At 39.3% G+C, this 17022-nt stretch overlaps 1 protein-coding gene across 5 annotated transcripts in view; it reads left to right on the top strand.

The window, feature by feature from the left end:
- NUP153 (nucleoporin 153) overlaps nucleotides 1-15633 on the top strand; it is a 43837-nt gene extending 28204 nt beyond the window's left edge. For 2 of the 5 annotated variants that reach the window (XM_032115117.1, XM_032115096.1), the window contains 12 exons: nucleotides 1179-1317; nucleotides 2653-2787; nucleotides 3153-3245; nucleotides 3472-3562; nucleotides 3848-3967; nucleotides 5622-6236; nucleotides 8165-8359; nucleotides 8857-9702; nucleotides 10261-10620; nucleotides 12282-12554; nucleotides 13845-14004; nucleotides 14466-15633. In XM_032115117.1, the coding sequence (XP_031971008.1) occupies nucleotides 1179-1317; nucleotides 2653-2787; nucleotides 3153-3245; nucleotides 3472-3562; nucleotides 3848-3967; nucleotides 5622-6236; nucleotides 8165-8359; nucleotides 8857-9702; nucleotides 10261-10620; nucleotides 12282-12554; nucleotides 13845-14004; nucleotides 14466-14550 (3112 nt within the window). In that variant the 3' untranslated portion in view covers nucleotides 14551-15633. The remainder of the gene's footprint in view (nucleotides 1-1178; nucleotides 1318-2652; nucleotides 2788-3152; nucleotides 3246-3471; nucleotides 3563-3847; nucleotides 3968-5621; nucleotides 6237-8164; nucleotides 8360-8856; nucleotides 9703-10260; nucleotides 10621-12281; nucleotides 12555-13844; nucleotides 14005-14465) is intronic. The other 3 variants (XM_032115126.1, XM_032115112.1, XM_032115103.1) reach the window with 3 other exon arrangements.
- Nucleotides 15634-17022: the final 1389 nt, after the last annotated feature.

The following is a 17022-nucleotide window of genomic DNA, read 5'->3' as shown; positions in this document are numbered from 1 at the left end:
ACATGAGATTTTATTTCAGAATTCAAATTGATTGTCACTTTGGATTAGGGAACAGTTTGAGCATATGGCTTTAAGGATCTGGCTTCCTCTCAGTGGTTACAGTGCTAAGCAGATGTTTGCAACTATCTGAGAGGTTTAGACCAAGTCTCTTCCTCAGTCCTCTAGAAACTTGACCTGGTGTCTTCCAGTGTACTTCTGTAATGACTGACTGCTTGGCTGCAAGATTAGCTTGATACAGTAATTTTTTTCAGGGATACTTCATCGTAATGCCATACTGGTTTTTATTGTTATTATTCCTTAGTTCACTTATATTTTGGGATGTGGCATGGGTTGGGTTTGGTTTGTTGTTGGGGGGGGGGTGGGTGGGGATTGTCTGTGTGTGTGGGAGGGTGTGTGTGTTTACTTGTTTTGAGGTTTTTCTTTTGTTTTTTCTTTTTCTTTCCCCTTCCCACTTGGATTGGGGAGTCTTTCTGGTTTGGATCTGGGCTTTTGTGATGAACAGAGAAATGCCTTTGTATGCCTTACAAAAGGGATCTGTATTCATGTCTGAAAAGACTTCTGGAATGTTGGCACACCCAAACACCTCTGCTGCTTCTGCTAATGGCCTCAGGAAAGCCAGAGCTGTTTATGAAGCTTCTGTCATATTTTCTTGACACACAAGTTTAAGCCTCTCAGTTCCATAAGAGCTGTTGGCAGCATTTCCTGTGCGCACATGCACACACACATCCCCGCCCCCTGCCCCTATATTTTTAGTTATTCTTTTATATCCCTTCAGAGATACATGCTCATCACAGAGTCAGAGAACTAGCAGTCAAAATTTCCACTGTCTGGACTATTAAAAGCAAACATTAGAAAATAACAATCTAAATCAGTTCTTCTATTTCAGGTCTTCTGGCTTAGTCATCATTCCTTTATGGGTGTTGTGACTGGTTTTTATGTATGTTATTCTCACTGCTGCTCTTATTCAGCTTTGGCTGTTTAGAACACAAGCTATTTAGCAGTATTTAGGAACTTGTGGGATGTTTTTTTCTGATTCCAATTAGCAGGTGACAGTTCTAGGATTAATAGTGGCTATAATAGCTTCAAACAATTAGTTGATAAGTTGGATTTTTTTCTCTCCTTTTTTTTGCTTTTTTTAAACCCCTTGCCTCAACTTACGTATTTTTATTCTGTGCCAGCAATTTGAGCTACCCCAAACCCAATATTCCTGCATCCAACGGTTTGTCTTCAGGAGGAAGAATGGATAGTGCCTGTGGCAAGATGAGAAAGGAAAGAGAGCGATACTGTGCATCAAGACCTGGACAAAAACAACAACTGGTAAGGGTCTTTCAGGTTAATTGATCTTACTGTGATTACTGAAATAAATAGCTTCATTGCCTCATAGTAATTTACAATAATGCCATTTCAGTTTTGTGGGTGTTTTGCATGTTTGCTAATGATCATTCAGAATTACTGGCACTTACTCAAACTCATTGTGAGAGGGGTTTTTAATGGGAAAACTCCATTTAATATAATGGTAGTCATTACTATCCCAAGGATTGTTTTCCTGACTGAGTGTTATGTAAGCTGCCTACTACTGGATCTTAAATCTAAAGAAGTTAACTCAGTCTTCTGGCTGATGCAAAATAAAGAAGTAGTAAATGCTGGAGAATGTTTCTGTAATAGAAATGGTCTCAGTATCAAGGTGTGATAGGCTCTTCAGATCTCTGAAATATGGAAGCTGTAGGGTACATTAAATGTCTGTAATAGCAATGTGCATATCTGCTTAGTCACTCCTGAATAGATATTGGTACTGCTGTCCAAATTGTGAATAGATTGGCTATTCCCATTTAAATCCTATCCCAAATCTAATCTTAGTAATCAAAGAGTTTAGAAGACACAGGTAAGAGCAGAAATTTTTAAGGTACACTGATTTCTGAATTTTAAATTTGCATCCTGATACATGATATTGACTAGATTTACCAGAGTATGATCCTCTGTGTCACTCATTAGGCTTTCATTTTTGAAAAAGCACTTTCTGTGCTTTGGTTTGGTTTGGGGGTTTTAGGACTCAAAGGAACCCACATCCTTCTTAAAATATTTTTTTTCCAAGTTCAAGTGTCTTGAGAAACTTTGTCAGCTGTCTTACCTAATTTTGCAAGAGGAACACTTTCTTACATGCCATGAAGTTGTGCTCTTAATTAAAGAGATAGGGAATCATAGAATCCTGGAATGGTAATGTCTTTCTAGATCTTTTAAGTAAGAGGTAAAACCCAAAAACAAATCTTATCTGAGCTCCTTTCTCTTCTGCTCAGGTAACAATTTTGAGCTTACTTTCAGTATTCTTACTGGACTGGTGATGGATATAGTATCGCATGGAAACAGGCCTGCCGTAAATAAAAATGATGTGGCAGACTTACGTGGGAGGTTTGGATTCCTTTTGAAAACTTGCTTTGTCTATAGATCTCTCTGTTGCATTTAATTTTGTTAAGAAACTAAGGGTGGGACAGGGTAGGAAGGTAGTAGGTCTTGTGAAAGATAAAAACTAACATTTACAACTTCTTAAAGAAAGAGAAAAATTAAAATCTACAGCTTTTCTAAAGAAAGTGAAAAATTTGAATTTGCAACTTCTTTAAAGAAAAAATTAAATTAACAATTAAAATTTGCACCTAGGAGATGGAGCAAGAACTACCTGAAGTACCGCTGCCCATCAGTAGTGCATCGCTGCCAACGTTCAACTTCAGTTTCCCTGCCACTAGTGCTGTCTCCTCATCACCCAGCACTGTTTCAAAAGCAGTGGTGAACAAGGTAAATCTTTGCTGTGTATTGTGAATACTTTTTCAGGATGAGTTTGCATCCTCCTTGCTGAATGTTGATTTTTTTTCTGTGGTGCTCATGAAACTAACCAACCTGAGTTTATAACCTGTTGAATAAAACAGGGTTGTGTTCAGATTGGGAGGTGGGGGGGACACATATTTTGATACAGCTTCTGTCCATCTTACATGCTGACTTGCAAGCTTTTTCTTACAACTCTTAGCTGTGGATCAGAAATATCAAACATCAGATTTCCCAACTGCACTGCAGAATGTCTGTTAGTGAATTCAGGTAGCTGCTATTGTTTCACCTGGATGCTTTTCTTTTAGATACAAACCTTAATTCTTTTGAAAATATAGGTACAACCAGCAAGTAATGTTGGGAGTCCTACGTTTGTATTTTCATCTCCAATTGTGAAATCTACTGAGGTGGAAGTGCTACCTCCATTGTCTGTAAGTAAAATAAATCCTAATGTTTTCTCAAGGCTTTAGTAGAATACTGTGAAACAATAAAGCAGAATTGGCCCTGGTAAGGGGGAAAACAAATACATAGATTTCTGACTTGCAATTTTTCACCCAGAAGCCACCAAAATTTTGAAGACTGGATTTCAGATTATTATTTGAATGTGAAACTTGATTAAAATTTCTTGGAATCTAAACAAAATCTCTCTTTTCATAGCAGATTAAGTTTACATTCAGTGTTCCTGTCGTTAAGTCATCAGAGCTTTCTGGATCCACTGATACACCAGTGACATCCATTCTTAGTCCAGGTAACAGAAATTTTAGCATTTCAAACATAAAGTGCTAATTCTCTTTTTTTTGTTTGTTAAATAGTTAATCTGTCATTTCTAAGCTTGTTACAAATTCCAGGAAAAGTCTGTTTTCAGTGACAGGTCTGCTTCTAATCAAATTGTAACTATAAACTGTTGTAAATAAGGGTGAATTTTGAAGATTCTTATATAAGAATGAAACATGGAAATTCTTATTTCTAGCAAACGTGAATATATTCTAAGTGCATTTCTTAGTAAAAGGTGGCTTTTGTTTTATTTTTCAAGGTAGTGCCACTGTAAACAGCACCAGCAATAAGAAGGAAGAGGAAGAAGAATATGATGGGTTCTGCAAACCTGCTAAGTTCTTAAAGCAAGGAAGTGTGTTAGACATTCTAAAAAGCCCTGGTGAGATAATGTACTCTTTTAAAAAATATTTTGCAGAGACTACACTTTCACATAGCTGCATCGATTTTTAAAAAACCCACCACAACAGCAACAAAAAAACCCAAACAGATAACTTGTCACAGTTAAGGCAGTGTCAACAATAAATACAGACATAGGAGAACATTACATTAAGGGTACATCTGTTAGGCTTGACGCCATCTTCTGTTATAAGGGGCTTTCATTGCTGAAGGGAAAACTGCATCTTCAAACCAGATGCATTGCTTATCCTTTACATGTTAGGTTGTAATTCAAACTTAAGTATAAAAAGGATTAGTCAAAGAATCAGTGTTTTGTTTTAAATAAATAAGATGTATGTAATTGAAAAGGACATGTTTGTAAAATGTTTTACAAACGTTCCTCTCCCACCTTCACCATCTCCAGAAATTAAGAATGGTAAAGACAACTTCATTCCTAAAGGTGTGTCAGAAGCTGCGTATCTTTTGGCCTTAAATGATAACAGTTACTATGGATTCAGTAAGTTTTAAGTAGCAGTGGGCTGTCTCACTTTTAAAAAAAGATTGGTTTTTAAGTCATTGCAGTTGTTTTCAACTGTTCAGTAACGAGTGTGTGTGTAGATGACGTTTTTTGTTTCAGGAAAAAGGACTTTATTGAACTTGACCTTTCCCATAAGCCTTGAGTTGCAGCAGGACTTTTTATTATGAAATGACAGATCTGTTAAGAGGGCAGTGCCTATTTATATTGGAAAGAGCTAAGTGAGAGAAAATACACTGTGTGTTTTGTTCAAGGAAAGACCTGTGAGTGAAGTGGCATTAGTTTTCTTTATCAGTTTAACAGAATCAGGTTCAAAATCCACTCTGTTTGAAGATTCCACTTCTAATACTAAAAAAAAAAACAAACCCAAAGCAACAACAACATAACAATAAAAAAAAGAAATCTTTATTTTTTATTTTATTTATTTTATTTTATTTTAACTATTTATCTTTACACTTAAATTATGCTGCTATCTAATACGTGTTGCTGTAGCGTTTTTGTTAGTGTTTCCATATTGGTGGTTCTTGTTTTCTGAAAAGTTTGCGCCTTTAAGGTGCCCGATGCATTTTGAACAAAGATTATAGGTAAAAATTGTTTCATTGTTTTAATTTTTATTGCTTAATTATTACTCAGTATTTGTGGGGGAATACTGTGTGGATGGCTGCTCCAAGTACCAAGTGCTATACAGCTACTAAAGTAAATGTGAGTCATCTACTATGGCAGAAATAGCTTTAGAAATTTGATTCGATTGAGCATGGTGTCTTTAAATGAAATTGGATTACTTCCAGTCTGTGACAGATCATCTGCTTTCAGTACTGTTTGTTTACACTTGTATCTACCAGTGTAGTGGCAGGTACAAATGAGATTTGTATTTAAAACTTCCTTGAAAGTGAAGAGTTAAATCAGGTTTTAAATAAGTGTTCTGTTGTGTCCCAGCTCAGCATATGAAATTTCATCCCTTTAGGTAAGATTTCCATGGACTTCCTCTTGCAGTATGTTGGAATCTGTAGTTGCCACCATTGACACTTGGTTTAAATTTGTGCTGTCTGCTCTAAGTAACTTCCATGCAGCCAGGGTACAGCCCTGTCAGTAAGACCTCTCCTTTTTCTTTTTCTTAAACTAGGCTTTATGTCTGGGAAATTGCCCTCCTGTTCATCTGCACAGCCTGTTACAAGCACAGTGGTCTATACGAGGCCTGCAATAAGTAGTTTTTCTGCAGGTAAAGACACCTCTAAACAAGCATCCTCGTTTTGGCAGTCTGACACACACGACCCATGCCTGCAGAACAAAACCACCGATGGCAAATGTGTAACGTGTGAAGCTGCTAAAGTTTCCACTGTTGAGAGTACAAAGCAGACGATAAGTGTGAGTCCGTGTGTCTCCTCCAAGACAACAGTCCCTACAGCAGCGACACTGGGCTTTGAAGACAAATTTAAACCGGCACCCAACACGTGGGATTGTGATACCTGTCTGGTCCAGAACAAACCTGAAGCTACAAAATGTGTAGCATGTGAGACACCAAAGCCTGGAACAGGAGTGATGCCTGCTCTGACAATGCCAGTGGTCATGGACAACGCAGTGACAGTGACATCCACCTCCAGCAGCACTGCCACAACAGTCACTCTGGGGTTTGGAGACAAATTTAAACAGCCGAAAGGCTCTTGGAACTGTTCAGTGTGCCTTGAACAAAACACGGCAGAATACAGCAAATGTGTAGCTTGTGAGTCTGAGAAACCAGGTTCGTTCTTTTCTCCTCTGTTGTTTCAATCTTAGTCTATGTGCATTTTTTAGGGAATAAAATATGTTGCATATAAAAGATACTTTGAGCAGCATGGCTGTATGCCAGACAGGATGGATTAGTGGCTCTCTGCAGGATTGGTTGCAGGCACTTTGGAGGCCTCAGCCCAGATTCCAGCCTGTCACACGAGTTGAACTGATTGTGAAATGTGTTACTGCAGAGCGGAACTGAAGCAAATACACCCTGCTTTACAGCTAGTGAGGAAAGATGACTAAAATAGATGCCTTAATTAACTTAAAACCAATTGACTCATTTTCAGTGGGGCAAAATGTGAACTCCATGCAAGGAGCTAAAAACTACTGGATTTTCTAGGGTTTTGTTTTCCTCTTTCAAAGCATGAGTAGAAGCAGTATTTGCACAACATGGCTTACAATGTCTCCAGTCGGCATTTGTGTGGAATTGCACAGAGGTATGAAGCCGGATTCCAAGTCAGTGTAGTCTTTAGCTAGTTGTCTTGTGCTAAAACAGAAACATGTTCAGCTATGCCTATGGTAGCTTTTCAGAACATGGATAACCTTGTTTGGGAAGGTCAGAGTTCTTACAGATGTTGGGGAGGTGGGCGTCTTCTTCGGTTCATTTCTGATAATGGGTTGTTTCCCATTATATGTCATTGTAACTGATTTTGAGAGAGTTTATTTTTTTAAAGCACAAATAATTAGTTTAGTGTTAACTTTTATTGACTATTAACAAAATTTAGTGTCAAAAATACAATTTAATGTCAAAAACACCTGACATCTTGGGGAGAAGAAAATAGATGTAAGATGGACTAGAATCTGCTATTATCATCATTGTGTACAGTAAGAGTGGAATTTCTTCAGATAAGATTAATGCATTTTAGAGGAAGCTTATTCTCGGGGACTTCCAGCCTCAGAGTGGTCAGCTGGCACTTTTGTCCAAGACTTTGGCCATTGCAAGGAAGAATTTTGGAGGTGAGGGGTTGCCATGACCACCACGGTGCAGAGAATTGCAAAGTTACATGATGTTTGTCGAGGGGATGAGTGAAGCAAGTAAAATGGGAGGATATAAATTCTCTGGATGTGCTGTGGAAAAGAAGACCCATTCCTGTTTAGGAAATGTTACTGCTTTGAATTTGAGAAATTATCTTGTGTCTCTCTCTTGAATGCCACCCTCAGTGGTTCACTGTAGGTGAACATTACAATTATGTGATGCTTTTGTGCCTTTGGGATATTCTCTCCTGACACTTGCAGAGCTGAATTTTGCTCTTGGGGTGCAGCATCAAGTGACATCTCTTCCTTTACAGGGGAGAAAAGTCAGAGGGCAAGTGTTCTATTTCGGGCCTCAGCAGCAGGTTTCTGCTGCTGTTGAAGGCAGTGTAGCTTGTGTGGTGAACACAGAGATGTGGGTTTGGAAGCTTTGAGTCCCTCTCTTTTTTTCCTTTTGTCATTACTACATAGTTTTGAATGTGTCCTGTCCTTGAGGCTTGCTGATGAATCATTCTAGTAAACTGTCAGCCTTGCATCACTTGACAGTGATCGTTAACTTGAATGATGCTAACTTTGACTACTGGTAACTGGTGTCACCAAAAATTCTTTCAGTAGTTTTAATTCAATACAGTACTTGTAATTTACATGTGAAATCAGCTGTGTTGCTGTATTTTACGAACTGCCGTTGCTGTTTAAATGTCACTGGTTCAATTTGTGCTTGAAGTCATGTATAGATTATAAAGAAGAACCCAGGTGTTTCTGTTGTTTACGTTCTCATATTGTGTTTGACTGAAATCAACTTGTACCTTGATGGTTTTTTACTGGTACACTTGTGTGCTTTGCAATTTAGTGAGCATTTCTTAAAAAGTTGGTGTTCACTGTATGATTTAAGCAGGATGATTAACTATCTTGCTTCTTTCTCAGGGAGTTCAGTGCCTGTGACCAGTAGCAGTGTTTCTGCATTTTCTGCTTCTTCTGGAGGTTTTCTGGATTTAGACAAATTCAAGAAGCCTGAAGGAAGTTGGGAATGTGAGGTCTGCTTGGTCCAAAATGAAGCAGAAGCCACAAAATGTGTAGCCTGTGAAAATGTGAAGCCAGGCACCAAAGCAGAGCTCAAAGGTAATAGTTACTGAGAAGAACAAGGATGTGCATTCTGCAATTTTTTTCCTTTTTTAAAATACAATGTTTTTTCCTTTGAGTATGGCAAAATTGTCCGTTTGTTGTTTAGGAATATTGCTTAAATGAGACCACATGCATATGTTTCCATACCCATTCTCCAGAAAAAGATTAATTTTTTAGAGGAAAGCTTGTGTTAGTGACATAGTTGGTTGTTTCAAGCCTTATGTGTTGTTCATTTGGAGTTTAGACTAAAACCACGGTCTTTCGAGGAGCTCAGCAGCGTGCTTTTCCAAGCCAGGTGCCGCGCAGAAGAGCACCGTTACTAAAAGATACGTGTAGAGAGGAAGTGTGGAGTTTCCTTACTTGGGGGGGGCGGAGTTTTTTTGAACGGTTTTGACTCTGGGAAGAGCACAGGACTAGAATCCCAGCCATTTAGCTAAATCCCACATGGATTACGTTATATATTGCAAACTTGACATTACTGCTTATTTCTGCAGGTTTTGGTACTGCTGCTGTGTCTACAAATGCTGCAATGCCATCATTTACATTCGGTCTCCCATCATCGTCCTCTGAATCTTCTCAAACATTAGGTAGCACAGGAAGTTTTAAATTTGGAGAACAAAGTAGCTTTAAATTCGGCATTGCATCCGAATCTGCGTCGTCCAACACTGTGACTGGAGGATTTAAGTTTCCTACTGGTTCAGGGAACTTCAAGTTTGGAGTTTCTTCCTCAGACTCTAAATCAGAAGACAGTAAGAAAGAAAGTAAAAGTAACATTTTTACCTTTGGACTTCCATCTACAAGCAGTCAGGCTCCTTCAACATTTCAGTTCGGAACAACGAGTCTGGGGCAGCAGGAAAAGAAAGAGGAACCACCAGTTTTGGGAGGTTTTGGTTTCGCTGCAACTTCTACTTCTTCCATAGCTACTAATGAGAATAAAACTGGAGTCAGTGGCTTCACTTTTGGAACTATGGCAGAAAAGGACGTAGCATCACCTGCTTTGCCATTTAAGAAGTCAGATGAGAAGAAGGATGAAACTGTTTCAACGAAGGGAAGCTTCTCTTTCGGCAGTGTGGAGTCTGCACCTGCTTCACAGTTTGTTTTGGGAAGGGCAGAAGAGAAACAGGACTCTGTCACTTCTGCTGGTCCGTTAGCATTTGGAAAGAAAGCTGACAATGAAGAGTTAAAGGCACAGCCTATCTTTTCATCTGGGACAGCTGAGCATACCAAAGAGGAGAGCACAGCAAAACCTGTATTCAATTTTAGTTTTGGTAAACCATCGGAAAAGGAAAGTGAGCAGGCAAAGGCACCTTTTGCATTTGGGGCACAAACCAGTACTTGCGGTAAACAGAACATCTTTTGCCTTCACTTCTCTGCTCATCTCTATCAAATAATACCTCTGAGGCTGTACTGGACAAAATCTATGGGATTTATATACTACTGGCAGCCTGTCTTTAGTTCTAGTTGTTGTGTAGACAATATGTGGCAATTTCTTTGTAGATTTCAGTGAGTTTTAATGCTACATTTAGACAAAAAGAATTGCCACACCTTAAGGAACCTGTATCACTGCTTGTATAAGCACAGGAATTGTACTGTCTCAGTAGTAGCAGTGATAAAATCTATAATATGGTGCAGTATAGAGGCCTCATACTAGTGTTTTTTATAGTGAAAGGGAAGGAGAGAGGGAACATCCTATTTCCACCTACTTGCAGATCTGCTGCAGTTTTTCTACTGCTACAAATGTACAAAAATCACTTCATAGACACTGCACAGTTTTGTATTCCTTTAATTTGTTGAAAGTTTGCAGTGGAGGATTAAAGGAGGATGGTTGCTGCGTGGAAAGTTTTTGGTTGTTAAATTCCATTTGTGTGACTTAGTAGTAACTGTTTCCTTCCTTTCAGATCAAGGAGCATCCTTCAGCTTCTTGAACTCCAGTTCCTCCAGCACAGCTGCACCCACTACTTCAGCCAACAGCAGCAGCATGTTTGGCAGCACCCTCTCCTCCTCAAACCCTCAGCCAGTTCCCGCTCCCTTTGTGTTTGGACAACCCAGCAACACTGTGACCAGCTCTGTTTTTGGCAATCCTGCAGAATCTGCAACATCTCAGTCATTTGGGTTCTCTCAAGAAAACAAACCAGCAACCACATCTTCCAGCACTGGCTCGACTCTTACTCCATTTCTCTTTGGTTCAGGAGAGAGCAGTACCAATGCAGCAAATTCAGGATTTACTTTTGGAGCAACAACTACTTCAAGTTCAACAGGTACATTTTAAGTAGATGCTCTTCTCATTTTCTCATTTTTGCCATTATGTAGTGGATTAAGGAGATGTACTGTTTCATGAATATTTTACTTTGGAAAATGTGCAGGTTAAATGCATGGAAGTAGAGAAAAATACTGAGTATTTGTATTCAGCAATGTTAATTTGGGCTCATTTTTCTTCAGTGTGGGAAATAGAGTTTAGGAATGAACTGGCACCAGAGTTGTTTTATGCAAAGGACAAACCTTTACTGGATTCAAATTTGCATGGGAGCTTTTCACTGTGAGAATGATAATTTCTTTCTTCAATCACTGTCAGTCCAGTGTTTAGAGCTAGAAGTCAATGAATTACAACTTTCCTGCTTTTTCGCTCCTATACCTAAAACTCTGAACTGTTGGAAATAATGTCAAGATTTGCCAAGTCCTTCCCTCACAAGTATATATAAATAGAGTACCTTGACATGCAGTCAGTGCTGCTTAAGGGCTGGTTTCTACTAAAGGATCATGGCCACTGCATGTTAATTTTCTAGGAATTTAGAGAAAACAGCAATAAGAAATACAGAGTTTCTTCACGTTTTATGTTTGTTACTCCACTGCATGAATTGCATGAACAAATGCATGACACAAGACTAAATCCACCAAATTATCTGTATTCCTATGAGCCATGCAGTATGTTGGAAATAAGATTGAACCTGTAAGGGAAAGACTCAATCTAGTTTGATCCTGATGGCTTAACTTTGTCAGTCACAAAAGTTTAATTTGCACACTTTTTTGTGTACCAGAAACAGAGAAAACATTCCTAAATTACAACAACCAAACCGATCAATTTAACCCGCTTACAAATCAGTAACTTCTGGTGTAATTTTGTTAGTAGGTGACACCATATTTCAAACACCTTCACAAATTCAGAAACCTAAGTTTTACCATGTATCTCACCTTGGAAAGAAAGTCAGCCATTCCAAGTGATGGTGCAATTAGAGGGTATTTCTTGTTGCATGAGCATCAATAATGCTGTTTAAAATGTCCCTTTTGCATAGCAGATCTGCCATGTATGTTCAGAGTCACTGTTCGGTTGTGTTTCATTATTTCTGCTAGCCATGCAGCTAAACAATTGGGCTGGTTGCCTGTTGATGATAGGTATAGAATTACTCTGCTAAACCAAGTTTTTGAGATTACTACAAGGTTGATTTGGTCTCCTGAAGTTGATAATGGTAAACACTTGAACAGGGGAGGGGTGCAGTTGCTGACAAGAAAAGATACATGTTCTCCTAGTTGTAATAAATCAGGAGCTGTATTTTGCATGTCTCAAAAATCTAATTTGAATGAATATTCCACGTGTGTGGTAGAAACAGCTTTTAGTAAATACAGATTAAAACATATTGTTTGTAGGAATCTATCTGTACAACACGAAGAGGCAACCAATGCGTTTGAGATTTAATTTTGTCTGTCTCTCAAAAACATGGTGTTTCTCATGTTACTTAAAAGAAAAGGTGCAATTCCTGTTGTGGCTGAGATAGTATCTGTTTTATATACTCACACAAGTAGTTTGAAATTAAGATGAGTATTCAGCTACCAGACCTGAGGCTTGAGAACCTTTTGTTTCTGGATTCATTCTTGAGGGCGGGAGGGAAAGGGCCCCTACTGACATCCCTCTCTGTCCCCCAAGGGTCATCGTCTTCGTTTCTGTTTGGCTCTGGGCCTCCAGCGCCGGCTGCTGGCCCAGCCTTTGGCGCCGGTCAGCCACCAGCATTTGGCCCAAGCCCAGGCTCCAGCCAGCCAAGTGCTCCAAGTTTTGGATCGCTGTCGACAACGTTGTTTTCTGCTGGCTCTCACCCTGCTCCTTCTGCCTTTGGCTCGGTGACGAGCAGCACTCAGCCCTCTGTGTTCGGACAGCAGGCAACCCAACAGCCAGCTTTTGGCTCTGGTACCCCCAGTGCTGGTGAGTGCTGACCATCCTCTTCCCTTTTGGTCTCAAAGGTTATGTAGTTTATTTTCTTTTTCATGAAGTGCACCATAAATTACATGGAGAAAGATGACTTTGGCATTGCACATGTATTTAAATATAGGAATTGCCCTCCATAAAAATAAAGGTATAGGGTTGTGATTTATGTCCTAGTCCTGACTGTGGAGACACAACGTGTCAGGGGTATCCAGCTTCACAGTAAGCCTTCTCCACAAGACTTAGCAGACATAGAGGTTGCAACTCTACCACTAAATTTTGAGCTTTATTTTCTTTAGAAACCTAATGATTAAAAGGAATTGTTGAAAACCATGGAGTAATCACTGGTAAGATTGTGCAAAACAAAATAGCAGATGCACTGCAAAATTGTTATTTTTTGATTTGAGAAATTCTTAGTTATCTTTTAACAGGCTTCATTGTATAAACTACAGTCAGAATTGTTTGGGGGGCTTTTTAAGCATTTATGGATTAAGACTGTATTTGAAGATTTTTTTACCAATGCAGTATAAAATGCCATGGAAAAGGGGCAGAGAATGAACCTTATAATTTAAGAAAGACCTTTTCCGTACTAGTAATAATTAAAAAACAAAAACAGTGCCAGAATGTCTATTTGATATCATATCAAATACTGAAGGGGAAAAGCCTCCTTTTTTCCTCTCAGAAGTTGTACAAAATAGCCTCCATTAAAAGTAACTGATGTTTTTGTACTAATCAGTAGATTAGTACAAGCAGATTAGTGCACAACACATCACTCAGCCGATCTTCCATTAATCAGGTAGCAGCTTAAAGGTAAAGTTCTCCCTGAATTGTCTGTGTTACTTATCAGTTGCTCTGATGGTTGGAATGATTGGGTTTTTTTAAGATGAGGTGCTATTAGTATATTGAAGGAAAAGAAGTCCCCAGATCAACTGCATGAACACAGGAAAGTTTACCTGGATATAAATTTACAGTTTAAGACTTGATTAATAAACTTCAGTATGCACAGGTATAAATTTAATGGTGCCACAGAAGTTAGCAAACAACAAATTATCAGTATGCCAGCAGTATTACTTTAAAAATTCCTCAATCTGTGTGAATGGATTCATTCAATAAATTGTTCCTGTAGTAATCTGACACTTCTGGTGCACCCCCCCAACTTTGTCATCTTGAGCAACCTGTAAAAAACTTAATCTTTAAAGACAGTGGGGAAGAACATGAGGATTTTGCTGGAAAGGATGAACTCAAATTTCAGCTTTCTTACTTCCTTCTGCTTCCACCCCATCTTCCCAGGTTCTGTATTCCATTTTGGAAGTACTACTACTAATTTCAACTTTCCAAATAACCCAGGAGTATTCACTTTTGGTGCAAATCCTCCTGCACCAGCAGCTCCTGCACCGCCTTCTGGCACTCCAGGATTTTCGTTCAACCAGCCTGCAGCATTTACCGTGGGGTAAGAGACCGTATCAGAATTTCCCTTGAGCTTTGGGTAATATCAGTGGACAGTGTTCAGCCTCTACTGCTGTTAAATCATGAGGTGTTCAGATGAACCTTGGAGTTTGAAACTAAATTTGGCATCCTTCCTTGTATTAGCCTGACTGGCTAACTAAGCACCGGTATCTGTAAAGGAGCCTAGCTGTCAGGAATGTCACACATCAACACATGTGAGATTGTCTTGTTCTTGAAAGGTAGAACCCGTATCCAGCCATTATGCTGCTGCTTACCTTCTGAATAAGAGAGATTTAATTGGTTTCTGGAACTCTCTTCCTCCTGTTCGTCATTTGCTGCTTGTTGCCAGCTGGTAACTAGTGAGACAAGACTATGAAACAGTTGTTCTGGATTATCTACTCAGTGCTGCTACTGAATTTTCAGCTACACTGTCCTAAACTCTGAACTACTAATTTCTTTTAATAGGACTAATGGGAAAAATGTTTTCTCTGCCTCTGGATCTTCAGTTCCTGGTCGGAGGATAAAGACTGCAGTTAGACGTAGAAAGTAAACGCCTGATTGGTAAAGCATCAAAAACATTGGAAGCAGCTACTATCCTGAATTGTTCAGCTTCTACCCTGTCTGAATTGTTCAGCTACTATCCTGAAATGTTCAGCTACTACCCTGAATTGTTCAGTTACTGGGATTGTACCTCACACTGGCTTGTCAGAAGTCAGATCTGCCTAAAGGAATATAAAACTTAGCTTTCCTGTCCTTCCCTTCCCTCTCCCTGTTACGTTTTTTTTTGGTAGCAAGTAAAGTTGGCAACAAGGCTGTTCTCAAGCAAAAGTCTCAAGTTACTTCTTTCACTGACTTGGCATGGTCTGGCTGTAGCCCTGAGTAGAGCCTGCACAGTGAATGGCTTGTCCGATACCTCTTCATCCGCACCACTACGTGCGCTCATCCGCGTTTACTGACGCCTCGAAATTGTAATTATATCAGCGAGGGATGCTGTATAGAGTAGAGAATGTTGATAACGAATGATTTTTATGCTGAGTTTGTGCTGGTGTATGTGTGAAGTGAATGAGTTTGGGTGTATTGTGCACTAAAATTTTCTGATAGAGGAAGACTGATTAAAGGATGATCCATGCTAAGGACTTGTTAGATCTGTAGTTCTTCATTTAATAATTATATGCTATTTCTATATTTTCATTCTTACAGCCCTTTATCACCTGTCTCGCCTTGTTATTTTATTATGAAACGTGTAAATACAATTTTGTTTCTCTATGTACTTTTTTGGCATAACAAATCTGTGAAATTGAAATTTTAATTTTGTGTGTTACAGCCATTTTTGTTTAGTATTGTCTCAGATTTTATGTAAATCCCATTATTCAAAGTTGCCTAAATCCATTTAGAAAATCTTAAAAATTGGGAATTCTTAAAGTAAATTTATTGGCTTTTCTGATCCATTTTTGTTTGGACCAAAAACCAGTATTGTACAAAGTATTAAGTATATATTTTTATATTTACTGAAATGGACTGTGGTGACTTTGGATAATAAGGAAAAGTTTAATATTAAAGCCATGTTTATTACAGTATAATTAACATGTTAAACCATGGGATAAATGCCATCAATAAAAACTGCGAAAGATTACCTGGCACTTTTAACTTTCCATAAAGGCATCCCTAGCTGTAACAGTATGAGGTGTTCCCTCTACCTGAGCAATGTCACATGCTTTCTTCAACCTCTGTGTTTTTGCATTGATTTTAGAGGATCTTAAATAAGTTAGAGGTCTCCTGTTAGGAAAGAGAGTTTTATTGTAGGCTGAAGCTTGGAGCAGTTTAGCAATGTCTCAGCTGACTGCAGTTAATTTTTTATAGTGCTATTAAAAAACCCCAACCTAATATTGTAAACATTCACCACTGTTCTAACTGGAAAGATTATAAATGAGTAATGGGGGGGAGGGGGGTCCACTTCGGTAGCAGTTATGGGAGCTTCTTGGAGAACAGACATTATTCTAGTAAAATCAGAGGAAATGCTTGTTCATCTGGGGGCCCACAGCTGCATTTGTACCAAGTCACAGCAGTCTTATCTCTGACTCAGACACGATTTCTGCCCTCACCTAGATGGGCAGAGACCTACATCGCTGACAATGCTGTAACTGTCTTCAGAGGCTCTGCTGGGGCCTTGGCTGGCACTTCTGCCATGCATCCCAGCTCCTACAGGTGCTGCTGGTACGAGGTGAAATACCTTTCAAGCACAAGCTAGACATGACAGTAGGGCAAAGGCCAACTGCTCTTTCCAGGTGTAGAGCTCCAGTCACTGTTTCTAGAAATAGAAAACTCTCAGCACCTCAACTTTCAAACCACACACACACACTGCTGTTCAGGCAGGCAGATCATGCCACTGTAGCCATGAAAGGATTATATGCAGTTACCTGTTTCCAGATGTCTACATGTGAAAAATCCCATAGATTTCCACTTTCTCCCCCTTAGCCATAAATCACCTGCCAAGCACTTGTCCTTCAAGCAGAAACAAGCCACATCTGGGATGCAGCTTGCCTAAGAGACAAACTAAAAGCTAGCACAACAAGTGTATACACATTTCCATGGACAGGCTGTGTGTTCTTGGCTTGTAATTTTTTAATTCCCCTCCTGTGGAAGGGGTGGTATTTTTCTGCAGGGTAGGAGATACCTTCCCTCATACTTGAATTGGTAGTAATGAAGTATTAGCCAACAGTTTTGCTTTTCTCTTCTTCCCCCATCCCCTTTTGAATCCTAGTTTTTAGGTCACTGCTACAGTAAAGAGAACAGAAGCTCTTGTTGTGTTCACACTGCAATTGTGAATAAGCAAAATTCACCCTAGAAAGGACTTTTAAGTTTAGCTTTCATCAGGCTGATTGCCATGCCCATCAGTGCTTAAGTCTGAAAGAATGGAGCACAAGTCCTGTGAGGAGCAGCTGAGGGAACTGGGGGTGTTTAGCCAGGAAAAAAGGAGGCTCAGGGGTGACCTTATTCTCCACAACTACCTTCTGAAAGGAGG

The sequence above is a fragment of the Corvus moneduloides genome, chromosome 1 (assembly GCF_009650955.1).
Source record: "Corvus moneduloides isolate bCorMon1 chromosome 1, bCorMon1.pri, whole genome shotgun sequence".
NCBI classification, from domain to species: domain Eukaryota; kingdom Metazoa; phylum Chordata; class Aves; order Passeriformes; family Corvidae; genus Corvus; species Corvus moneduloides.
Note: the sequence above shows the minus strand (reverse complement) of the source record. Positions and strands in the feature narration are given on the sequence as shown.